This window comes from Callospermophilus lateralis, chromosome 13, assembly GCF_048772815.1.
Source record: "Callospermophilus lateralis isolate mCalLat2 chromosome 13, mCalLat2.hap1, whole genome shotgun sequence".
Lineage (NCBI taxonomy): Eukaryota > Metazoa > Chordata > Mammalia > Rodentia > Sciuridae > Callospermophilus > Callospermophilus lateralis.
In genome coordinates, this window is record NC_135317.1 from 14,291,431 (window position 1) to 14,311,080 (window position 19,650).

The 19,650-nt window shown below is 40.6% G+C and overlaps 1 protein-coding gene across 5 annotated transcripts; it reads left to right on the forward strand.

Moving 5' to 3' along the window:
* The first annotated feature begins 164 nt into the window (after positions 1-164).
* On the forward strand, positions 165-11,036 carry Ggps1 (geranylgeranyl diphosphate synthase 1). 5 transcript variants are annotated; one of them, XM_076831453.1, is made up of 4 exons: positions 165-383; positions 5,570-5,662; positions 9,651-9,721; positions 9,964-11,036. In XM_076831453.1, exons 2-4 carry the CDS (start codon positions 5,593-5,595, stop codon positions 10,723-10,725), a joined length of 903 nt encoding a protein of 300 aa, XP_076687568.1. In that variant the 5' UTR covers positions 165-383; positions 5,570-5,592; the 3' UTR covers positions 10,726-11,036. The 5 variants fall into 5 exon arrangements, with proteins under 5 accessions (XP_076687568.1, XP_076687569.1, XP_076687570.1 ...); XM_076831454.1 differs by having other exon boundaries at positions 165-332; XM_076831455.1 differs by lacking the exon at positions 165-383 and adding an exon at positions 464-558.
* Positions 11,037-19,650: the final 8,614 nt, after the last annotated feature.

Sequence of the window (19,650 nt, forward strand, 5' to 3'; positions counted from 1 at the left end):
AAAGTTACGCCCCGAAGCATCTTGGGAAATGTAGTCCAGTTCCCGGGACCAATGCGCAAACCCTTACCCTGCGAGAACTGCAAGATCCGCAACACCCCGCGCCTGCGTGAGACGGAAGCGGGAGGGAAAGAGGGAGGGGCCACCTGGAAACGGGGAGGTGACAACAACGCCTGCGCAGTGTGACCGGGATGGCGCATTTTCTTGCTACGAGTAATGCGGCGTCGCTGGCGACTGAGGAGGGCGGAGAGTTTTGTGGTGAAGTAGGAGGAGAGATTTATGAAGGCGCCGGGAGGAGCCTTGGTCTGAACTCCGGAGTGGGAAGCTGACATGAGGTACTGCTGCTCCCGACCGACGGCGTAAAGTCGTGAGATCATCGTGAAACCGTGAGCGGTGGCGGTGGCTGGGGGGACCCGGATGGGACACAGCGGGGGCGGGGCCGCAGCCGTGGGGAGAAGAAAGGAGTGAGAGGACCCGGATGCTGACCCGGCGCTCGGGTGACTGCCCGAGCCTGGCAGAGGGAGGAGGAGCGGCCCAAGCGGGCGGAAGGGGATGTCTCAGGTGACCCCCGGGACTCGAAGTTCTCTGCCGATGGGACGCGTCCCTAGTAATGGGAGGGCTCCCCTGCACCCAGCCGCCGCGCTTTTCGTCTGTCCGGGTTTAGTAATTCTGAATCCAGACCTTCCCCTTTAAAGAAATGCTTTGCGCGGAAGTTCCAGTTCGCTGGCGCGAGTGGGTGCTCTGCAGCCCTCCAGGCCTCGCGCGTGTGGTGGGCGCCTGCCGTGAGGCAGCCGCGCGTGATGCCGGGCGGCCGGCGGGAGGGCGGCCGGAGCGCACAAGCGGGCGTGCTCCGAAGAGACGGGCGAGGGACAGACTCAGTCGCGGTGCGGGGCGCGGGGACTGGCGGAGGGGTCGGCGGGGGTTAGGAGGAGCCGAGCAAAGGACCCCGGGGCCCTGAGGGAGCGGCGAGCCGGGCCGGACCGGCCCTGCGGTGGGGCGCACGGGGGCTGCCTCAGGGGCTCTCCGCTGGGAGGAATGAGGCCCGCCGCGTAGGCCCTGTGGTGGCCGTGGTTCGCCGATGCAAGGATCGAACTCACTGATCCACTCTGAGCACGTTTCCGGCAGGTTCTAACTTTTAAAAGTGAGAAAATAGTTTTGAAACTCTGGCTGGAGCATTCTGTAGTTTTTCACCATAAAAATGAAAGCCGGATTTGCGGCTCTGATAAACTGAGACTGTTAAGTAAAAAAGGTGGGCGGGGCAAATAAGTCCTTAGACCTCCCCCCCCCCCGTATTTGTATTGGTACTTTATAATTGTACATAGTGGTGCGGTTAGTTGTTACCTGTTCATACGTGCACCCAATAACATTTCCTAATATTGCCCCTTTACTGGTCCCCTTGGACTCATGATAAGAAGGCTGCAGTTGTGGCTCAGTGGTAGAGCGCTTGCCTGTCACCTGTGAGGCACTGGGTTTGATCAACAGCACCACATAAAAATAAAGATATCATGTCCACCTACAACTAAAAAAATATTTTAAAAAAGACAAGACAAACTGATTTTTCGATACCTACAAGAATTGAGATTGGATTTCCATTTGTAATCTGCCTTTAATAAAAAATTAAGATGGAGCCAGATACAGCGATGCACACCTGTAATCCCAAATCTGGGGGCTTAGACAAGAGGATCACAATTTCCAGAACAGCCTGGGCAACTTAGCCAGTGTGTATAAGAGCTGAGAGCATAAGTTAGTGGTAGAACATCCTGGTTTAATCCCCAGTATCCTCCCCTTCTACCAGAGAAATAGTTAAGGTAATGGGTATTATGTCTTGGCCTATTATGCAAACACCAGATTTGCTTGATATTAAAAGTATGAAAATATTCTTTGAGGATTTTAATCTGAGGTGCAGGTAAAGCATTCAGGGTCTATGTGATTCCTGAAAAGTTGGGTACAGATTTTATTTTTGTTGCTGTGCATATGTATGTGGGAGGGAGCTTAGTGATTTACACACTGGCTTTTTTTTTTTTTTTTAAGAAGATCCATAGCTTTTATTATATCAAAAGGTTTCTCCTACCCTTGAAATAGTTTATACTTGGTGGAAGCATCCAAATACTTGCAGAGTTGGTGGTAATCTGTGTATTTTCATTTTAACTCTCCTTTCTCACAGACCTTCTGTCTGCCTCACAATGACTAGATAATGTAGAGGTTTTATTCTTTCCTCCTGTTGGTATCTCATTCCATAGTGGAAAAACAGGCATGATGGGGTTCACACCTTACCTTCATGTTAGGTACCTGCTAAGGCAGGAACATTAGCTGGTTCTTACAGGTTGAGCAGTTGCAGCTTTTCTATGTTCTTAATAGCTTTTAGAAATCATTTACTTTTCTGGCACTTTGTCAGTATTTACTCAGGAGCTTCAGCTCTGCTTAGGAGTATGGATCAAGGCATCAGTGTGTTCATCTACTGAAAATATGTACAAAGAGTCTTGTATTTAATGAGTTAAGTTATTTTACATTTTTAAATTTAATACCTGTTGGGGCTGGGGTTGTAGTTCAGTGGTGGAGTGCTCACCTCACATGTGTGAGGCCCTGTGTTCAATCCTCAATACCACATAAAAATAAATAAATAAAGGTATCATGTCCAGCTAAAATTTTTTTAAAAATTGATACTTGTAAGCAGTAGTAGGTACTAGAATTGCCTTATCCATGAGGTGGTGGATGATGAGATCATAGTCTCAGATGACTGGCTTCAAAAAAATGGGCTTCATATTTAATTTTATGAAGTTACTAGAGCAGGTTTAGAAATCAAGGAATGCACCCTCAGCATTATAGTAAATAAAAATATGAGCCCATCCCTTGGTTGTGTTGTCATGCAGTATGATGAAGCTATCTTCAGACCCTCTATCATTTTCTCAAGCAGCTCCCTAAGAATTGTATATGATGCATATTAAAAATGGAGATTCCTAGTCCTCTTCCCAAACTTAGTGAATCCGAAAAAGACCTTTGACTAGGCAAAATAACACAAAGTATACCTGATTTCATAAATGTGACACTTGGGGGCTGGGGATGTAGCTCAGTTGGTAGAGTTTTTGCATGCCTACCCTGCACAAGGCCCTGGTTCAATCTCCAGCACCAAAAAAAAGTGACACTCACCCAAGTGAATATATTCTTGTGCTTTATTCAAGCATACTAAGAGAACTCTGAGTTGCCTTCCAGTTCCAAAATTCTATGATGTGTAATGCTTTCAGCAGCACTAATCTTGAACTGCCATACCATATTAGGTTTATTCTTACGTTTGTATATTGTCAATTAAGCCAAAAATATTGATTAGAAGATGTCTTGTGATCCTGCAGACCAAATCATAGTCCCAAAAGGCAAAAGAAAGAGGACAAAAATGATAAACTCCTAAAATGTGACAGGTAAAAATAGAAATAGATCGCCAGAGAGATAGAGATTCAGCAGTAAAGGAGGACCCTATAAAGACCATGATACTCTTTAAGAAATATTGAAGTAAGCCTGATGCAGTGGCACATACATATAATTCCAGTGACTTGGGAGGCTGAGGAAGGAGACTACAGGTTTAAAACCAGCCTCAGCAAGTACATAAAAATTTCAAATAATAAAACATTACAGGGAAATGTTTTTAATACATATGATTACATTCAAGTTAACGCATATTTTAAAACAGAGTCTCATATTTTAGAGCAAATATGAGTACTTCCATTTAAATTATAAATATATAAACAACCATCTTGGGACTGGAGGTACAAAACCCAGCCAGCCAAGCACAGTGGAGCATGGCTGTGATCCCAGCTACTCTGGAGGGTGAGGCAGGAGGACCAGCTCCAGCAATTTGTTGAGACCCTATCTCAAAAAGGGCTGAGAGATGCTGGGTGTGGTGGCACAGACCTGTAATCCCAGGAGGCTTAGACAGGAGGATCATGAGTTCAAAGCCAGCCTCAGCAAAAGTGAGGTGCTAAACAACTCAGTGAGACCCTGTCTCTAAATAAATACAAAATAGGACTGGGGAATCCCTAGTACCCCCTCCCCCCCAAAAAAAGGCTGTGAATGTAGCTTGGTGGTAGGGTGCCCCTGTGTTTAATTCCCAGTAACAAAATTTTTAAAAAGCTATTTTAATGTTCATAGAAGGAACATGCTTACTAATTTATATAATCACTTAATAAAGAAAATATCTAATTCTGTGATTTGTTTTGACATTTGTTTGATTTCAATTATTTAAGTCTTTTATGGTTGATGAAACTAGGCAAGGCATAATAATACATTATGTTTCTAAGAAAACCACTTAAATCAGCTGAACTCTTTGACCCGTGTAATCATTTCAATGAAGAATTGTATTTTTAAAAAAACATGAGATGTGATCTATATACCATATACCAACCATTTAAAGTGTACAATTTAAGCAGGATGTGGTAGTAACTACCTACGTGGGAAACTAATGTGTAAGGATTGTTTGAGCCCACAGTTTTAAGAACAGCCTGGGCAGCAAAGTGTGATGCCATCTCACACAATCAAGAAGAGTGGACAGTTCCATGGTTGTTAGTATATTAACAATGTGCAACCATCTCCATATTTTCTTTTTAAGTTGTAGATGTACAGAATATTTTTTTATTTTGTTTATTTAGTTTTATGTGGTGCTGGGATTGAACCCAGGACCTCACACATGCTAGGCAAGCACTCTACCACTGAGCTACAACCCCAGTCTTTCCACAATCTTAATTTTTATCTTATTTTATTTTTGTACTGGGGATTCAGCCCAGGAGCACTTAACCACTGAGCCACATCCCCAGCCCTTTTTACTTTTTATTCAGAGACAGAGTCTTGCCAAATTGCTTAGAGCCTCACCAAGTTGCTAAGGCTGGGTTTGAACTTGCAATACTCCTGCCTCAGCCTCCTAAGCCACTAGGATTACAGGTGTGCACCACCATGCCCAGCCCCACAATCTAATTTTATGGTTTGATGCTTCCAAAAAAAACATTACTCACTAGCAGTTAGTTCTTGCTCTTCCTGTGCCGGCAACCACTAATCTACTTTCCATCTATATAGGCATATTCAGAACATTCAATTTTTTTGGTGGCGGGGGGCTACTATGGATTGAACTCAGGAGTACTTGACCACTGAACCACATCCCCAGCCCTGTCTTGTATTTTATTTAGAGACAAGGTCTCACTGAGCTACTTAGTGCCTCACTTTTGCTAAAGCTGGCTTTGAACTCATGATCCTCCTGCCTCAGCCTCTCAAGCTGCTGGGATTACAGTCGTGTGCCACCATTCCTGGTTTAATGTTTTCAATATTTTATACATATAAAAATTTTTAAACCAGGGGCTGCAGTTGTGGTTCAGTGGTGGTGGAGTGCTTGGCCTAGCATGTGTGGGGCACTGAGTTTGATTCTTAGCACCACATATAAATAAAGGTCCATCATCAACAACTGAAAAAAATTGGGTTAAACCAAACTAAAGGTATGCTATTCCCAAAATACCTTGAGATACAAATTTCTTGACAGTTTAATGCTTGATAATTTGGTTCATAAGGTCATGTTTCTGTTTCTTCTTTTCTACAGATCAGCTTTGAAATTTAAAAACAATGGAGAAGACTCAAGAAACTGTCCAAAGAATTCTTCTAGAACCCTACAAGTACTTACTTCAGTTACCGGGTAACAGTTCAGTTACAGTCTGTATAGGATAGTTATCAGACAGTAGTGGTCATTCAAATGTTAGCAAACAGAAAAGGTTAGCTTTATCAGCCTTTGAGATTTCCTGCTGAAAGTGATATATTAACTATAATCCCAGCAGCTCAGGAGACTGAGACAGGAGGATCACAACTACAAGGCCAGGCAGGACAACTTAAAGAAAACCCTACCTCAAAATAAAAATTAAAGATATCTCAGGGCATAGCTCACTGGTAAAGCACCCCTGGGTTCAGTCCCCAGTACTGCAAAGAAAGAAAGAGATACATTAGAGAAAGTTTACAAATACAACTTTATAATTATTCACTCCTAAAAAGTAATTTTAAAAATATCCAATGATGGACTAGGGTTGTGGCTCAGTGGTACGACACTTGCCTAGCATGCGTGAGGCACTGGTTTTGATCCCCAGAACCACATAAAAATAAAAAATAAGAGTTTTATGTCCATCTACAACTAAAAAACATTTTTTTAAAAAATACATTGATATACTTCAAAAAATAAATGTACTGGGTCTGGGGTTGTGGCTCAGTGGTAGAGTGTTTATCTCACATGTGTGAGACACTTGAGTTCAATCCTCAACACCACAAAAAAATAAAGGTATTATGTCCAACTAAAAAATATATTAAATAAATAAAATTTTAAAAATAAACATTTTGAGGCCTCTTTGGATGTTTATTCTTTACAGATGATCGCAAATTCAAATTCCGCCCCTAACCCCTTCCCCTTTATTTTTTGCAGTACTGGGGACTGAACTCAGGGGCACTCTACCCCAGAGTTATATCCCCAGCGCTTCTTATTTTTATTTTGGGACAGGGTTTTGCTAAGTTGGCAAGGCTGGCCTTGGCCTAGGACATGAGATCCTCCTGCCTTACTTTTCCAGCTGAGATAACAGGACTGTACCTCCAAACCTGGCTTTTTCACTATTAGATATTAGGGGAAATCTCTGATTTGTATAACAACAGAAAATTTAATTTATACTCCATGTTAAAGTGTCCCCCTCCATGTTCATGTCTCACACTATACAACTACTGGCATTTCTTGCACTATTAGTTCCTTTGAGAACTAATACAACTAAGTCACTTTATCTGGAAAATAACCATATTATTTTATATAAGGGAGTATCACCTGAACACAGCTTTCTAACTTAATGGCTGCCTTATTATGTTTATATATGAAGTTGTTTTGTTTTGTTGTTTTCTTTGTTCGTTGGTACCAACGAACTCAAGGACACTTAACCACCAAGCCACATCCCCAGCCCCCGCCCCCCCCTTTTTTTAATATGGTACTGAGGAGCAAACCCAATGCCTCACACATTAGGCAACTGCTCTACCACTGAACTACAACTGCAGCCCATCCCCAGTCCTTTTTATTTTTTATTTTGAGACAGGGTCTTAGCGAAGAGATCCTTGATAAGACCTTATCTCAAAAAGGAAAAAGGGTTGGGGATGTGGCCTTGTGGTTAAGTGCCCCTAGGTTTAATCCCCAATACAAAAAAAAAAAAAATTAATAAAATAAAGCTGGCCTGTTGGCACTCAACTGTATCATTAACTTCAGAAACTGAAGCAGAAGGATCACAAATTTGAGGTCACTCTAAGCAACTTCGCAAGACTGTTTTAAAATAAAAGGGCTGGGGGTTTAGCTCATTGTTAAACACCTCTACGTACAATTTCCAGTAATGAATAAATAAAAATTTAAAAAGTATTTGGGGAAGTTAAATGATGTAATTCAGTGGTAAAGTACTTGCCTAGGATGCATAAGGCTCTAGATACAACACTCAACACTATAAGACAATTTGTTTTTTGTTTGTTTCATTTACAGCAAGACACAATGACATATGCCTGTAGTTCCAACTACTTGAGAAGCTATGACAGGAGAATTGCTAAAGCTCAGGAGTTTGGTGCCAGCCAAGGCAATATAGTGAGACCCTGTCTCTTTAAAAATAAAAAAAAATAAAAAACTTTTTTTTACTTATATAAATAAGTTACTTGGAAGTTGGCATGCTCTTTCTCATAAAAATAATATAAGAAGTGATGGGCATAGTGGCACACACCTGAAGTTAAGGCCAATTTCAGCAACAGAGCAAGACCTTATCTTAAATTGAAAAAGGTCTAAGAGTGTACCTCAGTGGTAGATCACCTTTTTATGACCACATCACAATGGTAACATGCTTTTCTGTTCTTCCTGAATCTGAGTAGGATAAATATAGTTATGAAAAGCCAAAAGAGAGCCCAGCATGTTGATGCACACTTGAAATACCAACAACTCAGGAGGCTGTGCCAGAAGAATCACTTGCCATTTTTCAAAGCCAGCCTAGACAACTTAGACTCTATCTCAAAATAATAAAGGCTGGTGATGCAACTCAGTGAAACAAAGGGCTGGGGATATAGGTCAGTTAGTAAAGTGCTTGCCTCACATGCACAAGGCCCTGGCTTCAGTCCCCTCACCACAAAAGAAAAAAGGAAGAAGAAAAAAAAGAGTCAGGCTCATGCCTATGGTCCCGAGTACTCAGGAGTCTGAGGCAAGAGGATAGCTTGAGCCTAAGAGTTTTAGGCCACCCTAGGCAACGTAATGAGAACCTGTACCAAAAAAAAAAAAAAAAAAGCCAAAAGAATGCTAGCTCCTTAGGTACACTTAGGAAACTATCATGATCAGTAGTATTTCTGTTCTGGCACACCCTAATAGAAACTTACTGCTAAAGTTAATTTTTTAAAAAGAAAAATGGAGTGAAGTCAGAAATGTTTAAGAAAACCCATCCCCGTGTAAGGGTACATATCTGTAATTCAGTGACGTAAGAGGCTGAGGTAGAGTTTTGCAAGTTTGAGGCCAGTGCCAAAGAAGAGAGAGAAAGAAAAAGCCAGGAAACTGGGCACGGTGGTACCCTTGGCTCAGGAGTCTGAGGCAGAAGAATCATGAGTTCAAAGCCAGCCTTAGCAATTTAGCGAGGCCCTAAGCAACTCTGTGATACCTTGTCTCTAAATAAAATATATATTTTAAAAAAAAAAAAAAAGGTCTGGGAATATGGCTCAGTGGTTGAATACCCCTACATTGAATCCCCAGTACCCAAAAGAAAAATCCAGGATATTGCTTTTGAGTGATACTCGCTCTGCGGTTAGTTCATTCACTTATTTAAGATGTTACTCAGTAGTTAAGCGCACCTCTGGGTTCAGTTCCCAGTACAAAAAAAAAAATAAAAAAAGAACCATGACCATGCCTTGGACAGATATGTTCTTGATCTATAATAATATAATCTCAAAAGATTTTCTGTGCTGGGTTCAGTGGCGCACACCTGTAGTTCCAGCACCTTGGGAGGCTGAGGCAGGAGGATTTCCTACAAATACCTGTTTCATTCAGAAGTTGTTGATGGCAAGTTAAAAATTAAAGCCTATTGGGCTGGGGTTGTGGCTAGGTGGTAGAGCTCTTGCCTAGCATGTGTGAGGCACTTAATACTGCATGTAAGTAAATAAAGTCCAGTCGGTTGACAACTAAAAAAATATTTTAAAAAAATTAAAGCATACTGCCGGGCACCGTGGCACATGCCTGTAATCCCAGGCTCGGGAGGCTGAGGCCAGAGGATCATGAGTTTAAAGCCAGCCTCAGCAAAAGCCAGGTGCTAAACAACTCAGTGAGACCCTATCTCTAAATACAAAATAGGTGTGGGGATATGGCTCAGTGGTTGAGTGCCCCTGAGTTCAGTCTCAGGAACCAAAAAAAAAAAATTAAAGCCTCCTGAAGTGCCATAGAATCTATCTAGAATCTTTCTTATCTGCTCTAATTCTGAAAGATTATGCACTTTAGCATGTTGATTTCAGAGGGATAGGGTTGGGTATTTAGCAGTGAAATATAATCTCTGCAGTAGGTAATGGGTTGATGGGGGTGCATTTGCCAAATCTGATGTGTTTTGAAGGAAGGTTGTGTAAGTAAATAATTGTTTTATTGTCATATTTTTTAATTGCAGGTAAACAAGTGAGAACCAAACTTTCACAGGCATTTAATCATTGGCTAAAGGTTCCAGACGACAAATTACAGGTATTTAGGCAATTCTAATCTCATTCTCGATCTCCCCAAATTAATAGATTTCTCATGAAATTACTTTTCTTGACTTAGTTTTATGCTCATCCACTATTGTCTTATGTTCAGGTTGCTAAATAATTTCTCATTATGAAATTTAAGATACCCGAGACTTCCTTAATCTATTACTACCACTAAATATAAACTGTTTTGAATACTTCAAATAATGTGAAGTAATTTTTTTCTTTCTTTTTTCTTAGATTATCATTGAAGTGACAGAAATGTTGCACAATGCCAGTTTACTCATTGATGATATTGAAGACAATTCAAAACTCCGACGTGGCTTTCCAGTAGCACATAGCATCTATGGAATTCCGTCTGTCATCAATTCAGCCAATTATGTATATTTCCTTGGCTTAGAAAAAGTCCTAACTCTGGATCATCCAGATGCAGTGAAACTTTTTACCCGCCAGCTCTTAGAACTCCATCAGGGACAAGGCCTGGACATTTACTGGAGGGATAATTACACTTGTCCCACTGAAGAAGAATATAAAGCCATGGTGCTGCAAAAGACTGGTGGACTGTTTGGATTAGCAGTAGGTCTCATGCAACTATTCTCTGACTACAAAGAAGATTTAAAGCCATTACTTAATACACTTGGCCTCTTTTTTCAAATTAGAGATGATTATGCTAATCTGCACTCCAAAGAATATAGTGAAAACAAAAGTTTTTGTGAAGATCTAACAGAGGGAAAATTCTCATTCCCTACTATTCATGCTATTTGGTCAAGGCCTGAAAGCACCCAGGTGCAGAACATCTTGCGCCAAAGAACAGAAAACATAGATATTAAAAAATATTGTGTACATTATCTCGAGGATGTAGGTTCTTTTGAATACACTCGGAATACTCTTAAAGAGCTTGAATCTAAAGCCTATAAACAAATTGAGGCATGTGGTGGGAACCCTGCGCTAGTGGCTCTAATAAAGCACTTAAGTAAGATGTTCAAAGAAGAAAATGAATAATATTAAGCCATTCTTGATTGGGCCGGATAGCTTCTTCAAGTTAATTTTTCTTTTAGCCTGTCGCCTTTTCACAAATTTGGACCAAGCTTTAGTCTTCAAAAACTGCGTAAATAGGGATGGTGTGAGTGAAACTGTTCCAATGTAGAAACCCCTCCGTGTATGTAATACAGAGTTGAAAGAATAAAAAGGATTCACATTTATATAGATCTAATTTGAATGTCAGAAGTTGTGGTGGCAGGACATTGTGACCAGTCTGCCATGCTACCAAATGTTCTATTGATTCTGTCAATAAAAAGGACTAGCTTCCAGGAGTTTTTATCTAGGTACTTCCTAGTCATGCTACATTGGCGGTTCCCAGTTCATCTACCCCACTTCCAAACCGATGACTACTTGAGACTGATTTCTTTAGCTAGCTGACCCAAAGACCACAAACTCCTCTTTTTTGCCCAAATGCTGCTACTAAGTATATTTCAATATCATCTGGAATTCCCCTTGCTAAAGTATTCTATGAAAAGACTGAGCAGGTGAAAAACAGGAAATACCATGTTCTCTCTCCTACCCTCTTTTTTTTCCTCCACCTTCACCCTGCAACCTTACTTTTTTGTTGGTTGGTTCAAACCCAGGGTCTCAAACATGCTAGGCAAGTGCTCCACCACTGAGCTATATCCCTACTCCTGTAAGTTCTGATTTTTAACCAGAGTCCCATTTAATGAAATTCACATGCTAATCCAAATTCTCTTTTTCTCTTTGTAACATTTTTATTCACAGACTGTTTAGTATCAGGGTACAGAATTGTCTTTCCATTTGAATTTCTGGCTTTGTTCATTTATTTGCAGTGCTAGGGATCAACCTCAGGGCCTCATGCATTGCTAAACAAGCTCTGAATAGTAGTGCTGAGTTATAACCCCAGTCCCCATCTGTCCAGTTAGGAAAGAAAAAAAATATACAGAATAAGTTTTAGGAGGGGGCTTCTTAACCTGTCATACTTCACGGTCATTGGTAGTAGAGATCTTTAAAGAGCTGTTTGAGTACCTTCAGGACAAAAACGGGGAATTGCCCTTTTCTTTCCCAACCATATCACCACCACCCTTGAAAAGGCAGTAGGTGCTTGAATGGAAAGAGAATAGACATCTTTAATCTCTGATTACAGGAAACAAGTGTTGCCTTCAGAGTGTGGCTGAATAGCAATAAAGGCTTTACCACACTGATCAGCTTTTTGAGATCCCTAACCCTGACCCAGCTGTTCCTGCAGTGTAATTTCCAGACCCACGCCACTGGCACATGCTGTGGCCCAAGAGGTATGGGGTAAAATACCTTGATTGCTCTATTAGAAGTTTTGACATCCTGGGGCTGAGGATATGGCTCAGGGGTAGAGTGCTTGCCTAGCATGCATGAGTCCCTGGATTCCATCCTTAGCACCCCCAAAATAATAACAGAGGGGTTGATATCCCAAAATTGAAAGTTAATGTTTTCCAAGCTGGGTGCAGTGGCTTGCCCCTGTAATCCCAGTGACTTGGGAGGCTGAGGCAGGAGGATCACAAGTTCAAGAAAAACATGATTATTTTTTAAAATATGCTGACTATAGGAAGAAATTAAAGTATTAACATTTAAAGACTGGAGGTGTAGCTCAGTTGTCGAGCACTTGCCTAGCACCACAAAAAAATGTTAAAGTATACTGGTGAATACCAGTAATCCCAGCTATCTGGGATTACTAAATAAAAAGGACTGGGCATGATGGCACATATCTGTAATCCCAGAGACTCTGAAGGCTGAGGCAAGAAGATCACAAATTCAGTAATTTAAGGTCCTGCTGAAGCTGAACGTGTCTAATTCCATAATGACACTAAACAGTCTGTGACAAAAGTGGGGACAAGGCAGGAAGATTGTAAATTGAGGCTAGCTTGGGCCCTTCAGTGAGATCCTGTCTCGAAAACAAAAAGACCCTGGTTTCAATCCACAATACTGCCGAAAAGAAGAATTTACGTAGAAAGAATGTTTACGTAATTTTTTTGCCCTTGCCTAATCAAAATAATTTTGACCTGGTGCTAATTTTATGATTCTTTTGCCATTTTTATCTTGCTTTTGCCATTGACAGAAATGCTTGGCGTTGAATTGGGGACGTTTTGACAAAAATTCATTTTATTAAAACTCCATTCTTTTCACTTGAACTGTAGTCAGAGCTGTTAATATAGAAGAGATAATAAGTAGTGTAAATCAATATGAATTAATTCATCTGCTTATGTTTATGATACAGCAATTTTTTTTTCCTGAATAAGGGAAAATCTTGTCATGATCAAATAAGAATTGTGTTTTACCATTTAGTAAGAGTATTTGCCAGGTGTGGTGGCACACGCCTGTAATCCCAGCTACTTATATTTGAAGCCAGCCTGAGCAACTTAGCAAGACCTGTCTCTAAATAAATAAAAAGGACTGGGCATGATGGCACATCTGCAATCCCAGAGACTCTGGAGGCTGAGGCAAGAAGATCACAAATTCAAGACAAGCCTTAGCAACTTAGAAATCTCTAAGCAACTTACTGAGACCCTGTCTCAAAAAATAAACAGCACTGGGGATATATAGCTCAGCGGTAAAGTGTCCATGGGTTGAATTTCTGGTATCTAAGTAAATAAATAATAAAAGGGTGGGGGATATGGCTTAATAGTTAAGCATGGCTGGCTTCAATCCCCAATACCAAAAAAAAGTAAAGGTAAAACAAATTTTCTAGTCAATACAGCTCCAAGACAAATTGATTCCATTTATTTTCCAAATTCAAAAGGTCAGTTACCTGAGCAAGATTTATTTTTGTTGAAATGAGGTCTCACTAAATGGCCAAGGCCAGCCTCCAACTCTGCATTCTGCCTCAACCTCTGGAGTAGCTGGAATTAGACATGTTCAGCTTCAGCAGGACCTTAAATTCAGCTGCTCTTCTCTGTTCTGCTCTATAGACCTCTTCCTACCTTACCTCTTCTGTCCCTAACCTACACCCTATTATCATTCACTTAAGGGAGACTTTTAGATCACTTGCTTCCTTTCCTTGGCCTAAGTAACTATCTAGTTTGTTATTGCTCTGTTGCTGAGTGCTTCTAGGGAATGTTTTCAGAACTGCTGTTGTGGCCATTATAACTTACTATATTGCAGTCCAATAACCCTTTATTTTGCATGTAATCTTTCCCAGAGAAGATTTCAACTATCAATGTCCCCTAATTTTTTCCCACTCTTCTTTCGTGAAGTGTAAACTCTCTTAATTTTCCTCCCTTCTATTTCAAGTCTGTCTTCAAATGGTCTGCCTTTGGTCCCCCCAAAAGTTTGACTTGCCCTAAGCCAAAGGAACTCCTGATTTCTTCACTTTCTATATCTATCTTTTTGGGGGGGTATTGGGCATTGAACTCAGGGGTATTCAACCACTAAGCCACATCCCCAACCCTATTTTGTATTTTATTAGAGACAGGGTCTCACTACTTAGCATCTCACCATTGCTGAGGCTAGCTTTGAACTCGTGATTCTCCTGTCTCGGCCTCTTGAGCCACTGGGATTACAGTCTGAGCCACCATGCCTGGATTCACTTTATATTTTGAAAGCCTTGTTCCATTCCATCTTATATACTCAAGATTTATTTATTGGCTCTTTTCAATCAATGTATTAGAAGGAGGAAAGGGGGGAAATATTCATGAAATGTCTTTCAAGCACGAGATATTTATGTTTTCTTCAAGTATTTGCAAAGCAGCACCAGGACCTTGAATCAAGTCAAAGCAGTGGGCTCTTCTGTAAACACTGTCTCCAATGCTTCATGCACTCTTAGATGCTGTTAAAAGTTTGGAAAGCACTTGGTTATTATAATAACAGAAAGTTTTCTTCCTGTAATGTCTTCCCATTTCAGTCCATCCTTCTCCCAAGTATGCCACAATAGCTGATATTCAGTGTTTACAGAAAAAGACAATAAGGGGCCCTACAATAATGTGAATTCAGTTGTAATGCAGTTGGCACTTGGCTCCCTCAACCCCTACACTCCCACTTAACTAACTGCAAACTCACTCTGGTAATTTTAGTAATTTGTAATTGAATATATTGGACATAACCTACAATGTTATGGCATAGTTTTACTATACATGGGTTGGTTAAAAAAAAAAATACTGCAATAAGCCAGGCACGGTGGCACATGCCCGTAATCCCAGAGACTTGAGAGGCTGAGGCAGGAGAATCTCAAGTTCAAAGCAAGCCTCAGCAATTTAGTGAGGCACTTAGCAACTCATTGAGACCCTGTCTCTAAATAAAATACAAAAAAGGGCTGTGGGTGTGACCCAGCGGTTAAGTGCCCCTGGGTTTAATCCCCAGTACCCTCCCCCCACAAAAAGTGCAATAAGTAATAATCTAATAAATTTCAGAATTAACCCTTTAGTTCAAGTGAATTACGTACAGTGTTTCATACCACTGATTAATGGGCATTCTGTCACTGAGATAGCTTGGAAACATTTGTCTTACCAACCATGCACATTTCTTTCTTTTCTTTTTTTAAATTTTGAGATGGGGTTTTGCTGTGTTGCTCAGGCTGCCTTGCTTCCCTAGACTCAGGGATCTCTCCCCCTCAGTTCTTGAGTGCTGGGATTATAGGTTCATGCCACTGAGCCAGTAGCTGGCACATTCTTTTTAAAAGTACTCTGCTTTGGAGAATTACCAATTTAATATCTTTGAATTACATATTATATTAGTGTACACAAAGAAAAATATATGCAAAGATATTAGAATTACTATGGTGAGTAATAGAAGATACTTGGACTTCAATGGTGAAGTAGTATGTTAAACTGTTAAACTGTTAAAAGTGGTTTGTAAATCTTAACCAAAACTTGATGAGTTTCTTAATAGAAATTGTAAAATGGGAATAGTTGAACATTTAAGAGTTAACAAGTTTTCAAGAGATTTAGCCTAATAAATACTCTTAACATATAGATGTCAATGTCTCATTTTATTTCTGATACCAGGTTTTGAGTCCAAGGGTACTTAACCACTGAGCCACACCCCCAGCCCTTTTTTATTTTATTTATTTACTTTTAAATATTTTTTTAGTTGAAGTTGGACACAATACCTTGATTGATTGATTGATTGATTTTTGTGCTGAGGATAGAACCCAGCTCCTTGTATGTGCTAGGTGAACTCTCTACTGCTGAGCCACAGCTCCAGCCCCCCTCTTTTTTATTTTTTGAGATAAGGTCTTGCTGAGTCGCTTAGGGCTTCCCCAAGTTGCTGAGGCTGGCTTTGAACTCATGATCCTCCTGCCTCAACTTCTTAAATTACTGGGATTATAGGTATATGCGACTAAATCCAGCAGATGTCGATTCTTTATAAGAAACAAATGGTTTTATTTGTTTAATGTATTTATTTGCAGTATCAAGGATTGACCCAAGTGGTGCTCTACCAGAGCTACATCCCCAGACTTTTAATTTTTTTTTTTTTTTTTTTTTTTTTTTTACTTTGAGACAGACTCTCACTAAGTTGCCAAGCTTTGGGCTCAAACTTGCAATCACACTGTAGTGGAATTACAGATGTGTGCCACAAATACTAAGTCAATTAACCATAGAGAATTGAACATAAAAAACTGAACTAAGGAAGCTGAAAATGAAGCAATTGTTCACAATTAAGATGTCTTTATAACAAATAATAGTAAGGATGTAACTGAACAAACTATTCCCTTCCATCCAATAGGAAATCAGTGAAAGTGGCTTTTAGCTAAGTATTTAATAGGTACCTTTCAAAGTGCAACTTAAATATGGCCTTCAGTTAAGGTAATGATTTCAAATGCGTAAGACTTGCTCAACTGGAGTCTTTTTTGTTATTCCCAACACACAAGGGGCCCTGAATAAGCTGCTGACTTCACTGTAAGGCAGCTAGAAAACATTTATTCAATATGGGATTATTTATTTACTAGTAATGGAGTCTAAACAGGGGTGCTTAACCAATCAGTCATATCCCCAACCGTTTTTATTTTTTAATTTGAAACAAGGTCTCACTAAGTTGCTGAGGGTTTTGGTAAATGGCTGAGGTTGGCCTTGAACTTGCAGTCTTTCAGCTTCAGCCTCCCAAACTGCTGTGATTACAGGCATGTGCCACTGCACCTGGCTCTACACCCACGACTTTTAAAAGAAAAATACAAGTTACAAGTGTCTACTGTTGACCTGGGTCACTTTTATATGATTAATAAATATATGCAAAATAAATGAGGCTTGAGCTTTATAGCAAACACCCTTTGTTGTTTATTGGCTATATTCTCCCACCCAATTCTCTCTCTTTTCTTTTTTTTTTTTTTTTTGGTACTGGAGAGTTAATTTAGGGGCACTTTACCACTGAGCTATATCCCTAGCCTTTCTTGTTTTTTTTATTTTGAGATAGGGTCTCATTAAGTTTCTTAGGCCCTCACTAAATTGTGGAGACTGGCCTTGAACTTGTAATCCTCAGCCTCCTGAGTTGCTGGCATGTGCTTTCATAATCTATCTTTGCTCCCATATTTTTCAATTTTTTGGTAGTCCAGGGCTTGCACATAATAGAATAATACTCTGCCACTGTACTGCATCCCCAATTCTAAATTTCTTTTATCTAAAATATTTAATCTTTATCTTTCCCCCAGCCTAGTTGATACATAGGTTGTGAGTATTGAACTCTGTAGTAGTTAGGGCTCTTTCCATTCTAAGCAACTGAAATTAAAGTCAAACCAAGTTAATCTTAAAAGGAATTAGCTAGACCTTATAATTGGAAAATCCAGGAGTTTTTTTACTTTAGTTATTGTTAAGTCCTGGGGGTTAAATCACTTATTCTCTCCTCATTTTTCCTCTTAGTTCTACATTTTCTTCTTTTTCATGTTGGCCTCATTCTTTGATGCTAAAGGACAAACTCTTTCCCATGATAGGAAAAATGGTCCCTGGCTTCCAATGTCTTTATCAGCCAAGTACCATGACCTCAAAGGCAAAAGCTCCTGTTTGACTTTAGCAGTGAAGTCATAAGGAGGCCTTTGATTGGCTGGGCTTTAATCTTGTTGCCATCTTTGTGATATGCAACACCCGGATAAGGGAGCAGGGGACTCGGAATGCTCTCTCTGCAATCCCCTTTCATTTTTGGCCCTACCTCTCTGGTTTAAGCTACTTTTTATTTTCCTCGTCATAAATGGGGACTGAACTCAAGGGTGATCTACCACTAAATTATATCCTCAGCTCTTTTTATATTTTACTTTTACTAAATTGCCCAGGTTGGCCTTGAACTTGGTGATCCTCCTGCCTTGACCTCCCAAGTCAGTGGTATAGTAAGTCATGCATCACTGTACCCAGCACATATTGTCTAACTCACACCATCAAGCATACATCTCTCCAGTATTGGAATATTGCATTTCTCTTTTCATTGCTAGATCTTCAGTGCAAAGCTAGTAGTCACTAAATATTTACTTATTGCATGAATGATGGGACTCAGAATGGATTGCAGTGCAAACATTTTAAGTTAGAGCTTTTTTCCTACAATGTTTGAAGTATGATTTTTACAGCTATTGGGATAATTAACCCTATGAAACTATGCTGTACAAAAATCAAAGGATGTGGGGACTGAGAAACCACCTTGGTGATATGAAGTCACTAATAACATTTCAGTAGGTGATTTTGGAAGAACTGGAGGAAGAATAGACAAAGTGTCAGGCTGGAAAGGATTAAAGAGAAAGGGATGAGGAATAAGAGACACACATATAGATTTCTTTTTGGGAAGACTTTATTTCAGGGGAGCATATTTATTTTGTATTGCTGGGGCTGTAACCCAGGGCCTTGAGCATACCAGGCAATCTCTCTACCACTGAGAGAAGAATTTAGAGGACAACCACTTTGAAGAAGATAACATAGTTGAGATAACAGTGTGCTGATCAACATGAAGAGAGAAGACTGACAGTAAAGAGGTGTCATCTTTTCATTCTAAGAAAAACTGGGTAAATATTATCACAATTAACAAAGAAAGTAAATTATTTTATAAAGAAAGATTCATGTTTTATATTTTTGTGGATCACCTGAATTTAGTGGATGAGGTTAATTTTTTCGGGGCTATAATCTCAGATACTTAGGAGGAAGATTACAAGTCTGAGGCCAGCCTCCAATCTCGAGCCCGGTCTCAAAACATACATATCCACAGATAGAGCTCTAAAGATATAAAATAAATGTGGAATGTTATCTGAAGTCCTTATTTGACGTTTTATATCAGTATTGGAAAAGTGCGACAATGAGGATTGGCTCAGAGGATTCTCCAAGCAAGAGTGGGATGGTGCATTCTTACTGATAGGATTCCAAACAGCAGTTTCTGAAAGTTTATTTTTAAGACCTAAGATTCACTGTGTATGTCCTTTCGTTAACCAACAAAAGCAGGTTCACAACGGGAGTCTCTCCCTCCTTTGCCAGTTGAAATTCTGCTCAACCTGGACGTTCAGCATGCGTGTTGCAGCAGCCTTTGGTTGGGTTAGTGACGCCCTCGATAATTTACCGCTTGTTTTTACGGCGGAGGCGACCCACGACCCGGCTCCTGACAGGCAAGCTCTCCAACACGGCTCACGCTTAACCCAGCGTCGCAAGCTGTAATCACGTTCCAGACCCCACGCAAGACGTTCGGCTAGTGTCACTGCCGGGTCCTCACCACGTTGCGTTGCGTCACCCCGGCAACGCAGGGAACTCCGGCACGCCAGGCAAACGCTCTACCCGAGCCACGTCCCCAGCCCAATCTCTAGATTTTTAACCGCCGAGAACGGCGATGGTGGAGACTGTCGTGCGCAGGGGCGGCTTTCCCGTTCTGTCTCCGGTACTCGCACTTCCTTCCACCCGCCTGCGGTCCTAGCTAGCCGGCCTTCCTTTTCCGCTAGAGAGGCCGGCACGGGGGACTGCGCACTGCTCACGTATTACACACCTGCCTACGTCAAGC

What these genes read in the sequence shown, in the direction of transcription:
- Ggps1 (XM_076831453.1), top strand. Translation starts at nt 5,593, where the DNA reads ATGGAGAAGACTCAAGAAACTGTCCAAAGAATTCTTCTAGAACCCTAC. An exon ending in GTACTTACTTCAGTTACCGG is followed by an intron (nt 5,663 to 9,650) that starts GTAACAGTTCAG and finishes TTTTAATTGCAG; the next exon opens with GTAAACAAGTGAGAACCAAA. An exon ending in TTCCAGACGACAAATTACAG is followed by an intron (nt 9,722 to 9,963) that starts GTATTTAGGCAA and finishes CTTTTTTCTTAG; the next exon opens with ATTATCATTGAAGTGACAGA.